A 15,048-nucleotide genomic window follows, 5' to 3' on the forward strand; every position below is an offset into this window, starting at 1 on the left:
TTGACATCTCATCCAATTCCGGAAAAGCAGAGAAATCTTCCAAAGATGTCTCATAAGCATAAGTTCCCTTGCACTATTCGTTCGGGTTCTCTTGGAACAAGAACCCCGAATACAGAGATGCTCCTAAACACCTGCACTTTTTAGCTTCAGGGGCTCTCAAGAATCTCCTCAAAACTGTCAAAGATGAAAGTTGTCCTGACAAAACTGGGCCCAAGGGTCCCCTCATACAGACGCGAAAGTCTGAGAACATGCCTTCTTAGATTGGGTGTTTTCAATTGTAGATTACTCGGAGGTTTCTCCAAGGGGCAACTTGGAGTACCTCGGGAAGGTCCAGGACAGAGATGACTTTCAAATAAAAAGCCAGTTGGAAGAAGGTGAAGGACCAGGGATTCTTCTGCAAGCAGTAGACACCAGCTGCTTCCTGCTTTCTGGTTTGGGAGAGTCTGATGGGAAGACGGCAATAAAAACTAATAAACTCTCCCTAAAAGAGAGAAAAAGTTGTTTGAAAATTGCAATAAGCAAACATTTTAAGTGGAATAATATCATTGGATGCATTGTAAATATGAAGTTAGTAAAAATGTCAAATTGCTCTCAATCAAGATAAAATAAATGAGTGCCTCCCTGAGGCATACATAAGAAGTAACTTTTGGAGGCTGGATAAATAGCATGGTGGAATGGATGCTTGCCTTGCTGGTGGCCAACGGGCCAACCAGGGTTCAATTTTGGGCATCCCATATGATACCTGTGTCCACTACCAGGAGTGATCCCTATGCACAGAGTCAGGAGTAACCCCTGCGAACTGCTGGGCATGACTCAAAAGCCAACAATAACAAAAAAGAAGAAACTTTTATTGAAATCGAATTTCTTTTTTTTTTTTTTTTTTTTTTTTGGTTTTTGGGTCACACCTGGCAGTGCTCAGGGGTTACTCCTGGCTGTCTGCTCAGAAATAGCTCCTGGCAGGCACGGGGGACCATATGGGACACCGGGATTTGAACCAACCACCTTTGGTCCTGGATCGGCTGTTTGCAAGGCAAACGCCGCTGTGCTATCTCTCCGGGCCCTGAAATTGAATTTCAACCAGAACAAGACAAATTAAATTAATGCATTTAAGCAGTTCTATCTCTCAGGGCTGAAGCAATAGCACATTTGCCTTGTAAGCAGCCAACCAGGGTTCCATCCCCAGCATCCAAACGTCCATATGGCATCTCATATCGCATCCCCACACACACACACACAGCCTGCAAGGAGTGACTTCTGAGCACAGAGCCAGGAGTAGCCTGAAAGCCACCTGTGTGGTCCCAAAACAAAACAAAACAAACAAAAAAGCAGTTTTATATTAGCCTTTCCAGGTGTGATCAGAGTGGCAAAAATGTTGCATTCTAACTGGTTATGTCACAATCATTGTCCTGAGTTTGAAACCTAGCACTGCCACTACCCAGCTTTGTAACAGATCACAATTTAAATGCCCTTTTCCCTTATTATAATTAGGTGTAATCTGGCTACTTTTGAATAAATGAACCTGTAAAGAGAACAATGCCAGCAACAAGGAAAGAATCAACACGATAGGGGTTCTTACTATATGATATGTATTAATAGACAACGTGATTTCTATGATATAAAAGCAATATAATATTGTAGTCATATTACAGCTGAAGCCGTGGTCCTGAAATTATATGACAGTGTATTACTAATAAAATTATATAGTGACTATGTGTCAGTACTGTTGCACCACATAAATACTCCTCCTTTTCTCCCAGCATACTCCAGTTAATAGGGAGCCTGGGGCAAGGGATATGACTCAGAGATAGAGCACCTGACTTTCAGTAAGAAGCCAAGGGTTTAATCTCGCAGCACTACAAAATAACAAGACAGCAACAACAAAGGGAGTTAAAGCTATTTTCTGATTACTTAGCTGCCTACTCCAGGATATTCCTCTGTCCTCAGAGATTTATCCTGGGAAGGAGCCTAGGACAGGTGGTGGAAGATATTTTTGCTGCCAGAGCTGGAGGACTTTGCTTTCTGTCTAAACACCCCTACCCTGCTACAACCTTCCTGCCTCTGAAGCAGCATTCCATAACTGATATTTTTAAAAATGTTTATTCCAAGTGTGATTTTGCTCATAGTCACCCTACTCCATCACCCTATACTTCTCTTCCATCCTGCAAAGTTCAACTTCTATTTTACTTTATTTTTAGCTTAAATTTAAAAATAGTGAGAGCAACCCAAATATACTCATCTTAATTTAATTCTTTTTTTTAAAATTTATTTAAACACCTTGATTACATACATGATTGTGTTTGGGTTTCAGTCATGTCAAGAACTTAATTTAATTCTAAGGCAGGGCATACAATGCATTTAGCACATAGTAGGTTTGCTACTATATTATTTTTATTCCTAATGCCCCTTTTCATCTTTTCAGTCCCTATATCCTGTACCCTATGATAGGCAAATTTCTCCTCTGTGCCCACATGTTCTGAAATGAAGTTTCCTATCATTTATTTACCTTTATATCCTTTTCATCAGAACCAGTCATTTACAGTTGACTACTACAAACTCATTGGTTGACATCAATTAGAGGTGATTTTTATCAGGAAAAGCACATTGTGTTCCTTTAGCATTTGGTTATTCCTTCTCATTTTCCTTTAGCTTCTTTTCCTTCTCTATTTCTCTCCTTTTCATTTTTAGACAACTCTCTTTCTAAAAGTTTTTATATGGAGAATTTTTTTCTATATCTGTTCTCTTCCATTCTCAGGATACTTCCCAGCACTTTGAATTCTGAAAAGATCCTTCTTTAATTTCTTTTTCCCAGGGGACCTTGCTAGTTTGTTCCCAACTACTTCAGGGACTTCTCTGACCTCCTAAATTAGTCTCTCCCCCCCAAAATTCTTTCCCCAAGAAAATACAATTTTCTCCTCTGAAATAGGGAGAGGGCTTTTTCCTCATTTATTGTAGTAGAGCTGAAGCTCCTTCACCCCCAGGCAGCTTTGTGCACATTCAACAAGAATGTAATCTTGTTTGGAGGTACATGAGATCATGTCTACTATGGGTGATTCTTAAGACTGTTAAGCCAAGAGAAAATACTTGGGGTTTCTGAGAATCTCATCTGCTTGCTTTGGAGATGGAAAACTTTGATCAGAAATCCCTGTCCCTTTTCTCCTGAGCTTTCTCCCTGCTGCTTAGCTTTGTAATTTTGTATTTTTTTCTCTCCAGCTCTGTGGCTTCAAACTCTAGTAAAATTGTTTTACCAAGAGTCTGTGATATGAAGTGCTACTTTTACTGAACTCTAATCTCTACATGTGCTTTGAGATACCTGTTCTTGACACAAGATCCTGATGGGTCAGGCCCACAGTCTATGACCTCTATTTCCTTAGGTGAGTTCCTTGGGTACCCAAGGTTTCAGAGATAAAGGAGCTCTCCAAAGTCCTCCTATGAATGTTGGGAGAGATAGTATAGTGGACCAGGCACTTACCATGCATGTTGCCAACCCCAGTTTAATCCCCAACATTGGATGTGGTCTTGTGAATACTACCAAGAGTGACTCCTGAGTTCAAAGCCCAGGGTAAGCTCTGGTGTGCCCACCCCCCCCCAAAAAAAAAAGCAAAATAACAAAAACCCTTTTCCTATTAATTCTTTGTGAAGTTAGATGCAACTATACCCTCTCAAATGATTTCCTCACCATTGATCTCCAATTTAGCAGCTGAGAATAAAGAAGTGTTCTTTAGAATCTGGACAAGTTAGTCCCTCCTCCCTCATTCCACTCCAGGTGCTGATAATTGCCCAAGGTCACTCTGGACAATGTGGGGCCTCCTGAGTGCAAAGCACTTTTCAGTCACCTCCTGACTGGTATTGAACATTTTTTTCCTTATTCACTGATTAATAATAAAGGGAGGAGTGCACACCCAACTGTGTTCAGGGCTTACTCCTGGTTCTTCTGTGCTCAGAGATCACTCCTGGCAGAGTTAGGGAGTGTTTATGCAGAATTCTAGGTCAGCTGCCTATAAGGCAAGTACTTTCCCTGCTGTGCTATGTCTCTGGTCATCCCAGCAATATATACATATATATGTATATATAGTCAGGTGTGGTTTGGGGGCCACACCCAATAATACTCAGGGCTTATTTCTGTCTGACTTTGCTTTCAGATATAAAACTCAGGTGCTCAGGGATCCCTATGGAGTGCTGGGACTCAAACCCAGATCCCAGCACTGGTATTTTTATGGCAATTTCCTGGGAAATCAGGAGAATGTGGATGCAACTTCTTTACCTATTAAAGTCCCCAACGCTTGGAATCTCATGAACAGAGACTCACAAGTACACGTGAAGTAAAAGGATGCCCCCAACATACCCAGAACTATGGTGGGTTCTGATTGTAGTTGTTCTCCCCAAGAGAAGAGGGAGGAGAATTAAATAGTTGAATGGCCATCTCCAAGGTTTTTTTTTTTTTTTTTTTTTTTTTGGTTTTTGGGCCACACCCAGTGGTGCTCAGGGGTGACTCCTGGCTGTCTGGTCAGAAATAGCTCCTGGCAGGCACGGGGGGGGGGGGGGGACCATATGGGACACCGGGATTCGAACCAACCACCTTTGGTCCTGGATCAGCTGCTTGCAAGGCAAATGCCGCTGTGCTATCTCTCCGGGCCCCTCCAAGGTTTCTTGACTGGGATGGCAGGTGCCTTACAGCCTGGAGGTGACACCTAGCTCCAAGCATTGGATGAGAATTTTCAGAGGGAAATGAATGATGTGAACAGAAAGATTATGTCCAGGTGAGGATGTGATTGATCAAGAATTTGGGAAGAATTTAGCCAGGAAGAATCTGCTGCTCTGTGCTCGACTTCAGCATTCCTTAGGTCAGGTTCAGCAAAATGGGTCAGATTCGAAGTTCCTGGTTCCTGTGTTACTGGCCAGAGCTCTGGACACCCAGTTTGGAGATCCTTTGTGCCTCACATCAGGTTCCCCACGACCTAAGGAGTGAGTTACTGGGCTGGGAGGGTTTGAGAGTTCAAACCAATGCTGGACTTGGCCTCTGATAAAGCTGCAAAGCCCAGAAGGAAGGCATGAAGATGTGTTGGCTCCCCCCAGGATCTCCCCTTCTGGCTGTCACACAGGAGCTGAAAGTCCAGAAGAGCAAGTGTAATCTCCCAATCTCTTCCTCTTCATCTGCTATGAATCATCATTTTGCACCAGGTAGAGACCCCAACTTACTTGATACCTAAATTACAGTGGGTGTGGGTGGGCTGGGAGCAAATAAATTAGCTTATATTAAAGCGCTGTGGCGGTGCCCGCAAAGAAATCTAAGTGCAGGGAACCCCGCCTCTAGCCAGCTCTTCCACTGTCTCTTTATCTAGAGCCTTCACATGTTACTCTGCCAAGAACCCGACCCACCCCCGCAGCGCCCACCTCTGTCTGGGCGCGCCCCAGCACCCTAAGGGCCCTGGGGCCCGAGCTGTAGGCCTGGTCTCCCTGCACCCCGCAGAAGCACTCTAGGACGCCCTCTGGAAATAGTCTTTGCTGCCTCCTACTCTAGTCGCTTAGCCCTGGTGGTAAATTGAGGATCGGTGACCGAGCCAGATTTGGGTTTCCTGCAGGTGCGACTATTTTTATTTATTTATTTATTTACTTATTTATTTTTGTCCAGTCCTTCCTCGGAACGGAGCGTTGGAAGAAAAAGAAGACGGGAGGTTTGAGTTCCTGGAAAATGGGGTATATTAGTAGTATCTGTGTACGAGTTTCTGCGAGTGCAGATGAGGCAGAAAACGCAATTGGGAGCCCCCCCCCCCCCCGCGCGCTTTCCTTTTGGGAAAACTCGGAAGCGCCCCGCTCACGCCCGTTGCAGCGTTTGGCACTAGCGCGCGGGGTCGTCGCCCTGAACTACGAGGACCGCGTGGAAGGTGATTTCCAGGCACCTAGAAAATTCCCTGGACCACTGCGGCTTTTCGATGGAGGTTCTGTCCCAGGATGAATCGGCTGTCACCCGCTGAGACGTTTTGATGCAAGAAAACTCCCATTCCAAGATTTCCTACATCTTGAGACTCAAACTCCTGTTCCCATCAAGGCCGCTGCGAACAACCCAGTTCTAAGTGGGTTCCCCCTCCCCCCAAAAAATGTGTCCGTGGGTGTTTCTGGGAAGAGATTAGCCTGGCTTTGGCGCTCCTTCTCCAGCACAAGCCTGCATCCCCCATGTTACAAGCTTTTCCCCTAAGTAACTCCTAAGAGATGCTCTGCCCTGTATCCATAAAACCAGAGGGCGCCTGGGCACGTCGGAAGTGGTCCTTAAGTGTGAACTCGCGATGCCCGTGAGCCTGCAAGTGACCCCGTGTGGCACATGGGTCTTTGCGTGGATTTCAGTGTGTCTGGAGGTGTGTGCTAGTCTGGGAAAGGCTGGGCCGGTGAAAGTCGTTCAATATTCCTTTTTGCAACCTTCTGAAAGGCAGCTTTTGGCTGACCTGTCTCCCTTTCTTCGTCCACCTGCTAACAGAAAGAGAACTGACTCTCCGTGGAGGGCTGCTACACTTAAAAAACTCATTTATATTCTACACAACCCCTATACAAAAGCATGTGCATCCCACCCTGCGGAAGGGTGTGTGTGTGTGTGTGTGTGTGTGTGTGTGTGTGTGTGTGTGTGTGTGTGTGTGTGTGTATGTGTGTGTCTGGGGGAAGAAAGAGTCCAGGGACTGCCCAGTGGCTTTGTGGAGGGCTCAAACACTAGGAAGCGGCTTCAAAGGTTTTCCTAATGACTTTTTGGCCTTTATTTATGCCCCTATTAATACAATATCCATCATGAAGATATCGATCTTTATCCTTTAAACTGATACGCTAGGAATCAATTAGCCATGCAGATTACATTTCCTACATATCCCAATGCTAATCTTTCAGACTCTGGGCCAGTGATATATATTTTTGCAGCCAGATAGTATTATATTTCCTTTAGAAATGAGAAGAAAAAAAGAAAGGGAAAAATAAACCCACCAACCCTGGAGTTTCATTCCTCTTGGGGCTACTTGTTTTAATTTAGGTTGGGCATTGGGAGTTCCGCCAAGTTTTTTCCGGGGTGTGTGTGTGTGTGTGTGTGTGTGTGTGTGTGTGTGTGTGTGTGTGTTTGCTTGTTTGTTTTGTAGGGAAGCAGAGCTTCTGGGGGTAGGTGACCTGAGGTGCAGGGTAAAGAACAGAGTCTGAGTATTTTGTGAGCTGGGGCTCTGGGCCTACAGGTTAGACACAGGCTTGCCCCCTCCAGCGACCAGGTGGGCTCTTTCTTCTGATCAGAAGTCAAGCCTTCTAAATCATTCTATTCTCTGACTCCTGACCCCTGATACCAAGGAAGTTGGAAGATTTCATTTCCAGAAAGAGAAATTTTGTTTAGTACAGAAATAGAAGAGCCAAAAAGATAGTACAGAAGACAAGGCACTTGTTTTGCATGTAACCAATTTGGGCTAGACCTTATTACCTCCGGGGCACTCTATATGGTCCCCCAAGACCCATCAGGAGTCAGATCAGGAGTTAACCCTGAGAATTGCCAGGAGTAGGAAAGAGAGAGGAAGGAAAGAGGGAAGGAAGGAAGGATGGAAGGAAGGAAGGAAGGAGGGAGGGAAAGAAGGAAGGAAGGAAGCAGATAACTCTAAAATCAAAAGAAATACCTACCTATATTGCATTAAGCTTCTTAGATTATTTCTTCCTTCCCTCCTTTTCCTGTTTTTCCTTCCTCCTTCCCTCTCTCCTTTCTTTCCCTCTTTCTCTTTCTTTCTTCCTCCTTCTTTCTCTTCTTTCTTTCTTTCTTTCTCTCTTCCTTCCTCCTTCCTTCCTTCCTTTCTTTTTCTTTCTTTCTCTCTTTCTTCCTTCCTTTTTCTTTCTTTCTTTCTTTCTTTCTTTCTTTCTTTCTTTCTTTCTTTCTTTCTTTCTTTCTTTCTTTCTTTCTTTCTTTCTTTCTTTTCTTTCTTTCTTTCTTTCTTTCTTTCTTTCTTTCTTTCTTTCTTTCTTTCTTTCTTTCTTTCTTTCTTTCTTTCTTTCTTTCTTTCTTTCTTTCTTTCTTTCTTTCTTTCTTTCTTTCTTTCTTTCTTTCTTTCTCCCTGCCCCCATCATCTGAAAAGATGGTGAGGTAAAACCACAATATTCTAAAAAGAGACTCTCATCTTTTTTGGCAAAGAGAGCTCCCAGAAAAAAAAATATCCAAAAACATACTTGTAATATTCCTCTTATGGGGCTGGTGCCCTTTGCTGGCTGGCACTTCTCAGGGATTTAAATGAATCCTACAGGGCTATACCACTTTTTCTTTACCTGTTGCATTTCTTCATTTCTTCAGCACTTTTGGCTTTATTTTCTGCTCAACACCTGCTTTTAATGCCTGGGAACCCCAGATCCTGGACTCAAACAGCCTCTTGCAGTCTCAGAATCCTTTGGCCTGGGGCATAACTCCAAATTCATTTAAATACTATGAGCTTGAACCCAACTTCTTGATTTATTTTCCTATGCTCACCCACTTTCCATTTTTATCACTAAAATGTCCTTTCAAAGATATTTTCTACAGGGATTAAAGGAGTTCAAGGTGAGATGCAGTAGCAGCTTGTGGTCTTGGCTCAGCAGCCAAGAGCACTGGAGTCAGAGACAGCTGGTCTGTCCAAAGAAGGTTCTGAAATCCTCAATTCTCAGTACCCCATCCTCTCCTTTCTGCCTTTACATACACCTGCCACAAAAGGAACCTACAGTCAGAGCTCTCTATCCCTTTGAAATGGCAGTTTTTGCAGTTTTTGAAGATGCCATTGAACTTTCTTTTTGTTCCTGATGGCAAGAAAAGACAACAATTTCATTCCTATTTCCCACTTCTGCTCCACCCCACCCCACCCCCGTCTCATATCCTTACCCTCCTAGCTATTTACCTACTCTCTTCCCCAAGGCCCATACTGCCACCCAAAAGAAATCATTTCTCCTGTCCCTACAGAGCTTTTACCCTTCTACACAAATTTCCCTATGCACATACATACATATACACACACATTCACAGGAGAACACTTACTGAATTTCTCTTCTAAATTGACCATTACTCCATAGACTATTACCAACTTGAGCAGAATAGATTTTGAAGAGTGAGAGGACTTCTCACTCTAATTTATGAGTCTCCTCCAGAATCAGGGTCTGATATTTTGGTTTTGCTATTTATATGAAATGACCCCCAGGCAAATAAAGGTAGTAGACAAGTTGCAGAGATCCTTTCTGGTCCTCTCCTACTGCCTTGGGGTTTGTTTGTTTGGTTTTGGACCACACCTGGCAGTGATCAGGGGTTACTCCTGTGGTCAGAATTCACTTCTGGCAGGCTTGGGGAACTATATGGGATGCCAGGATAGAACACGGGTCTGGCACATGCAAGGCAAATACTCCAACCACTGTGCTATATCACTCTGCCCCCTACTGCCTTTTAAGTTTCCCCCCATCTCTCTTTTTTGCCCTTCTCTCTTTGCTTCTTCTCTTTTCTCCTCTCCTGAGCTGATTCTTCTCTTTTCTCCACAAAGTACATCTGTTCTTTACAGAGATCCAGCACTGTCCACCCAGTTTCTGAGCACTGCAGAGGCAAAAGCAAGAGCTGACCCCTGACACATTTCAGTGCCACCCCAGGCAGTTCCTAAATCTAATCTCACTCCTTATATTTTTCCAGTGGGCGAGGAGAGTAATATCAGGCCTCTTTACAAATATTTGGCATGGAGGATGGGTTGTCTAGAGGAGCTAGCATTGGTCAGTCCTGTGATGGTTACTTTCTTCCAAGCATTGACGTCTCAGGCCAGCCAGCATGGGTGCATAACCTGTCTTTAGGATTTCATCAACATGGGAAAGCCCTTCTGATGGGTTGATAGTTTTAGAGCCTTTGTTCAAACTTCCACCTGCATCCTGAGCTGCCATCCTAGCCCTTCCAGTCAGTTTTCAGTCAGGCTTTCCAGATGGGCTGAAAGAACAAGATGTCTACCAAGGCGTCAGACATTACCTTCTCTCTATCCTCATTGCTACTAGGACCAGGGCTTTATTCAACAGATGACAATTATCTCTAAAAACTGTGACTGGCTAGAAATGAGGTAATCTCACAGTACCCCCTGGGAAGCCTTGGGCTATGAAAGACTTGGTAGGGAGATGCACAATGCTGGTGATTGCAAGCTGAAAGGTGTTCAGCAGCTCATGGAGAAACCAGTAGTGTGTGTGTGTGTGTGTGTGTGTGTGTGTGTGTGTGTGTGTGTATGTGTGTACACTCAAGGGTTACTCCAGGCTCTGTGCTCAGAAATTGTTCCTGGTATGCTCCAGGGACCAAATGGAGGATCAAACCCAGGTCTGTCTCTGTTCTGGGTTGGTCACATGCAAGGCTACCACCCTACACTGTCATCTTTTCCTCTTGTGACTAAATACACTCACCAGATCCATGGAGACAGTCTTTATTTTTTTGCCACACCCAGCATTGTTACTCCTGCCTCTGCACCCAGGACTTACTCCTCATGGTGTTCAGGGGACCATGCCTGATGTGTGGGGGCTGTGGGACCCAGGTCACTTCCTGTAAGGCAAGCACCCAACTAACTGTAATAACACTCAGGCCAAGCAGTCTTTAAACCAGGGGTCTCAAACTCAATTTACCTGAGGGCCGAAGGAGGCAAAGTCCGGGTAATCCTTGAGTGCAAAGTCAGTAGTAAGCCTTGAACATTGGGGCTTGTGACCCAAACAACTAAAACAAAACAAAACAAAAAAAGATTCCTCTAGGGCAGGGCCACAAAATGTTGTACAGAGGGCCGTATTTAGTAAATGAACCATCATGAGCCTCCCACTTGGACAGGTAACCAGCCATGTATTTCACCTGAGGAACCTCTAAAACTCAGAAGTGTCAAATCAATCAGCCTCCCTCCTTCCCTCCTTCCCTCCCTCCCGCACTCCCTCTCTCCCCTTTTCCTTCCACTCTTCTTCCCTTTTCCTTCGCTCCCTACTTTTCTCCTTTCCTCCCTCCCTTACCCTCCTTTTCTTTTCTTCTTTCCTCCCTCGTTTCTTTTCTTTCTTATTTTCCTCCCTCTCTTTCCTTTAGTTCCTTTTCTCCTTTTCTCCCCCTTTCTTCCTTCCTTTTATCTTTCTTTCTTTCTTTCTTTCTTTCTTTCTTTCTTTCTTTCTTTCTTTCTTTCTTTCTTTCTTTCTTTCTTTCTTTCTTTCTTTCTTTCTTTCTTTCTTCTTTCTATATACCTTTCATTCTTTCTTCCTTTTTGCATCTTCTTTCCTTTCCTCCTTCCCAATTTCTCCTTTTTGTGTATGTTTCATTTTTTGTATGCAAAGAGAGCACCGACAGTAGACACCATGTCTGTCTATCTTCTCAACTCTATTAGCTGCTAGCAGGGTGATTTGTCAGCCCCTGAATAGGACATGGCCTCCCTGGCAAAGCTGAGTCCAAAACTGCAGGCCACAATCCCTCAGCTTCCAAATCCTACTGTGGGTCACTCTTTTACCAATTACTGCCTATACAGCAACCAGATTCAGTAGGCATGTCTCCTCTCCTCTGAGCCATCAGCTGCTCTGTGTGTGTTTTGTGTACCTGGTCTGCATGGAGATGCATGGGGAGTGGGCATGCGTGGGCATGGGGAGTGGGGTGTCTTGCTTCCTGAAACATTTTCAGAAGAAAAGCTGGTGGCCCCAGCTTTGGGGGATAGGGAGACAGTGACTGAAGTGCAGAACTTTGGTGTATTTTCTTCAGTGGAAAATCTGACGACCTGTTGAGCTGTTTTGCACCGTCTTAGGGATCTGGGCTTAGTCTATTCCAGCTGCTAACTAAGAGTGGGAGCTACCAGCCCAGGTACTCTACTATGGCTTCCAGGAGATGGCCAGTGTACCAGGAGCATTAGGGCTTGTGGACAGCAGTGAGGACATTGAGGTAGACCCTTCTGGTCTGCAGAGTTCCATGCAGACTGCCAGAGTAGAGAAGGACTGAGTCAATGTTTAGGCCCTCCAGTGAGCAGGCAGAGGATCTGCTCTGAATAAGGAGAAAAGCAATCCCTGTTTACCTCCACTTTCCTCCTGATCCTCTTTTGTATATTGCTATGGCACGTTTTTTGGGGCATGGATCAGCGCTCAAGGACTCGAGATCCACCTCAACAAGCAGTAGCTGAATTCAGGAGCGTCTCCCAGGCCATAATCAACTGCAAGGAAGAGACGCACTCAGGGAAGCAAGTCTGTAACCAGTTCTTCCTTTCACGGAGTTGCCATGGTCTGGCAGGAAAGCGCTGCTGCGACAAATCACCTATCACAGGCAGGGCTCTGATGGGCGCAAAATGAAAGGCGCCTCACTCCCGACGGTCTTCAGCCAGCCCCGCAATTTGCCTGCACTGGATGTCCCGGTGCCAGTTCCTGCTATCCTCTGGAAGTCTTTGCTAGTCACTGCTAGCTCTCTGGCTGGCTTCCTCCTTCACACATGACTGCTGGCCCTCAAAAAGAGACAACTGTGTGTGCCTCACATCTTTCTGGGTTCAGAGAAAGGAGGGAGAGATATTTAATTCTCTGAGAAGGGGGTAACTAAACAGACACAGACTGTGAGAGGAGTCCAAACTGAAAAACCAGCAACCACCCTTTTGGAAAATAGAAGCATTTAATTTGAAACCAGGTTCAACAACGGGGGTTCGTTCTGAGAAGTTCCCTCCTTTGTACCTAATGCAAAGCGGTGTCTCCATCCCTCTTGGGTGAGAAAAGGTCCAGAACCGCTGTAGCCGCAGTCGGGATCACCTTGCCTTTTGTATCTGCTCAGCTTCCTCCCATGCCAATGAACTTTTTAAGGTCCAACTCACAGCCTGTTAATGAGTTCTATGTATAGAATATATCTTGTTATGTCGCCTTTGAATTTTGCCTCAGTTCAAAAGTAGAGAAGCGTCATTAAAAAAAAAAAAGCAGTCAAAGACAGAATGGAAAATTCTGGCATAGGAAAAATTCAAAAATCGCCAAAGGAAAGGGGGAACTTGAAGCCCAGAAGTCATTGTTTCCTTTATTTCAAAGGGGGAAAAACCTGCCTGATTCTCATCCTTTTGATTGATTAAGGCCCTGAATACCTCCCAGCCCCGGACTGACAGTCTCTGAATAGACTAGGGCGCATAAAGCACAGTGCAGAGCGCGGGGCTGGCACTCAGGGTGTAAAGGAGGCGAGTTCGCTGGCACTTACCAAGTTATAAATAAAAGGCTATGCACAATGGTACCTTCTCTCAGGACAGACAGTCTTTACAACACTCCTGGCGTCATATCCTGCTGGGGACACTTCAGTTCCTAGCCAAGACTTCGCTCCTTTTATTTTTCCAGCAGTTTAGTCTGAATACCATAATAAATTCCTGAGAACAAACGCCCGCAGCCGGGCAAATGTTAACATATAGATGCATTTCTGCAAGAGCATGGGGGCGAATCTACATGTCTGAGATTTAGAACAGCAACTTTGCAGTATGGATATGGGTTTATTTATTTTTATTATTATTATTCTTTTTCAGCCAAGGAAAGGAGACCGTTTTCTTGCCCACTCCTCTCCCCTATCATCCACCAGCAAGTCAACCAACCACCATGCCCAAAGTTGCTTAAACTTCGCACAACCCCTGTCTCTAGACTAAAGGCCACAAGAGAACCGATCAGATCCTATTGGCCTCCTCCTGGGATGAACCCCCTAACAAGACTAGGCCAAGGGGGCATAGACCAGAGAAAGAAAGGCAAAAACGGGAGCTCCCGAGGTTTCTCAATAGTGTCACAGAGCAAAAGGGAGGGTGGGGGAGAGAGAGAAACTCGAGATAAAATAAGAATAGCCAGATACAGACGGGCAGAGAGTGGCAGAGACAAAATGACAGTAGGAAACCGGGAGACACACAGAGGGAGAGAGAGACAAGGATCTTTTCCTTCGGGTCTCCTCTCCTAGGCTTCTCCCGGGAAAGGGGCGCAGCGCCGGGCCGGTGGAGGCCTCGGCAGGCATCGGCGGAGATGGGAAGAGAAAGTGGCCGCTGTCGCCCAATCAGCGCGTGTCTCCGCCACCCGGGACGGTCTCCCCGTCGGCCAATCGCAGCTCAGGGCTCCAGACCAAGCTTTGGGTGAAAGAACTAATAAATGCTCGCGAGCCCGAGCCCCGCACTCGGTGTCCCGACGGGAGGAGGCACCGACCGGCGCGCTCCCGCCCCACCCGTTCCCGGGCTCGCCTCGGCGGCGCTCAGAGCCCCTCCCCGGGCCCCCCGGCCACGGGGCTGCTCCGGCAGACGCACCCCCAACTTTTCCACCCCGGGTTAGGGTTCCTGGACGCTGGGGCCTCCCGGTCCTGCCACTGGCCCGGCTTTCACCTCTCTGCACCCGAAGCGTCCAGCACCCCCTTAACTGCGCCCCCCAAGAAACCCCTAATCCGGCTCTTTATTGATTTTTTTTTTTGGCTGGGGGAGGGACTCTCGACAAGTTGGAGGAGTTCCCTAGGGTCCCCAGCACCGGCTCCAGGATCGATTTCGCTTTCACCTGGATATAATTTCCCAGCGAGGCTGCCCCCGCGATGACTACGCTGGCCGGAGCTGTGCCCAGGATGATGCGGCCCGGTCCGGGCCAGAACTACCCGCGCAGCGGGTTCCCGCTCGAAGGTAAGGGAGGGCCTTTGCGCGCCGCCCTGGGCCCGGGGCCGGCCGCTCCACCCTCGCCTGGAGGGCTCACAGGTTTCTTCTCGGGGTCCCCTCAATCCAGACCCTGCCCCCTCCGTCACCCCCGAAAATAACAGTCGGGGCGAGATCCATCCCCCAACTCCTTTTGCAAAAGGGAGCTTGCTGCACTTCTCTCCGCATGCCCGGGTGGAGCGGGCGGCTGGGCCTGCTCCCAGCCGCCTCCTTTCCCCTTCTTGTTTCGGAAAAGGCTTGGCGGAGCGGCGAAGAATCGGCTCCCAGTGCCCGCAAACCACTTGGCCGCAGCGTTTTGGATCGTAGAGGGTCCCCGCTACGCCCACCTTTTACTTAAACTCCAGTGACTTATGCAAGAATGTTCCTGCAGTCGCTAAGACTCAGGAGGTGACGCTCAGAGGCGTCGTGGTCAGGATTTTCTTTTCTTTTTTAGCGCGAATCGATCGAT

General features: G+C 46.4%; 1 protein-coding gene across 1 annotated transcript in view; it reads left to right on the forward strand.

Moving 5' to 3' along the window:
* The first annotated feature begins 14,485 nt into the window (after positions 1 to 14,485).
* The window catches only part of PAX3 (paired box 3), a 117,195-nt gene continuing 116,632 nt past the window's right edge, over positions 14,486 to 15,048 (forward strand). Inside the window, exon 1 of the mRNA XM_049768159.1 lies at positions 14,486 to 14,570. Coding sequence (XP_049624116.1) covers positions 14,486 to 14,570 — 85 coding nt within the window. The remainder of the gene's footprint in view (positions 14,571 to 15,048) is intronic.

Source organism: Suncus etruscus, chromosome 2 (genome assembly GCF_024139225.1).
Source record: "Suncus etruscus isolate mSunEtr1 chromosome 2, mSunEtr1.pri.cur, whole genome shotgun sequence".
NCBI lineage: Eukaryota > Metazoa > Chordata > Mammalia > Eulipotyphla > Soricidae > Suncus > Suncus etruscus.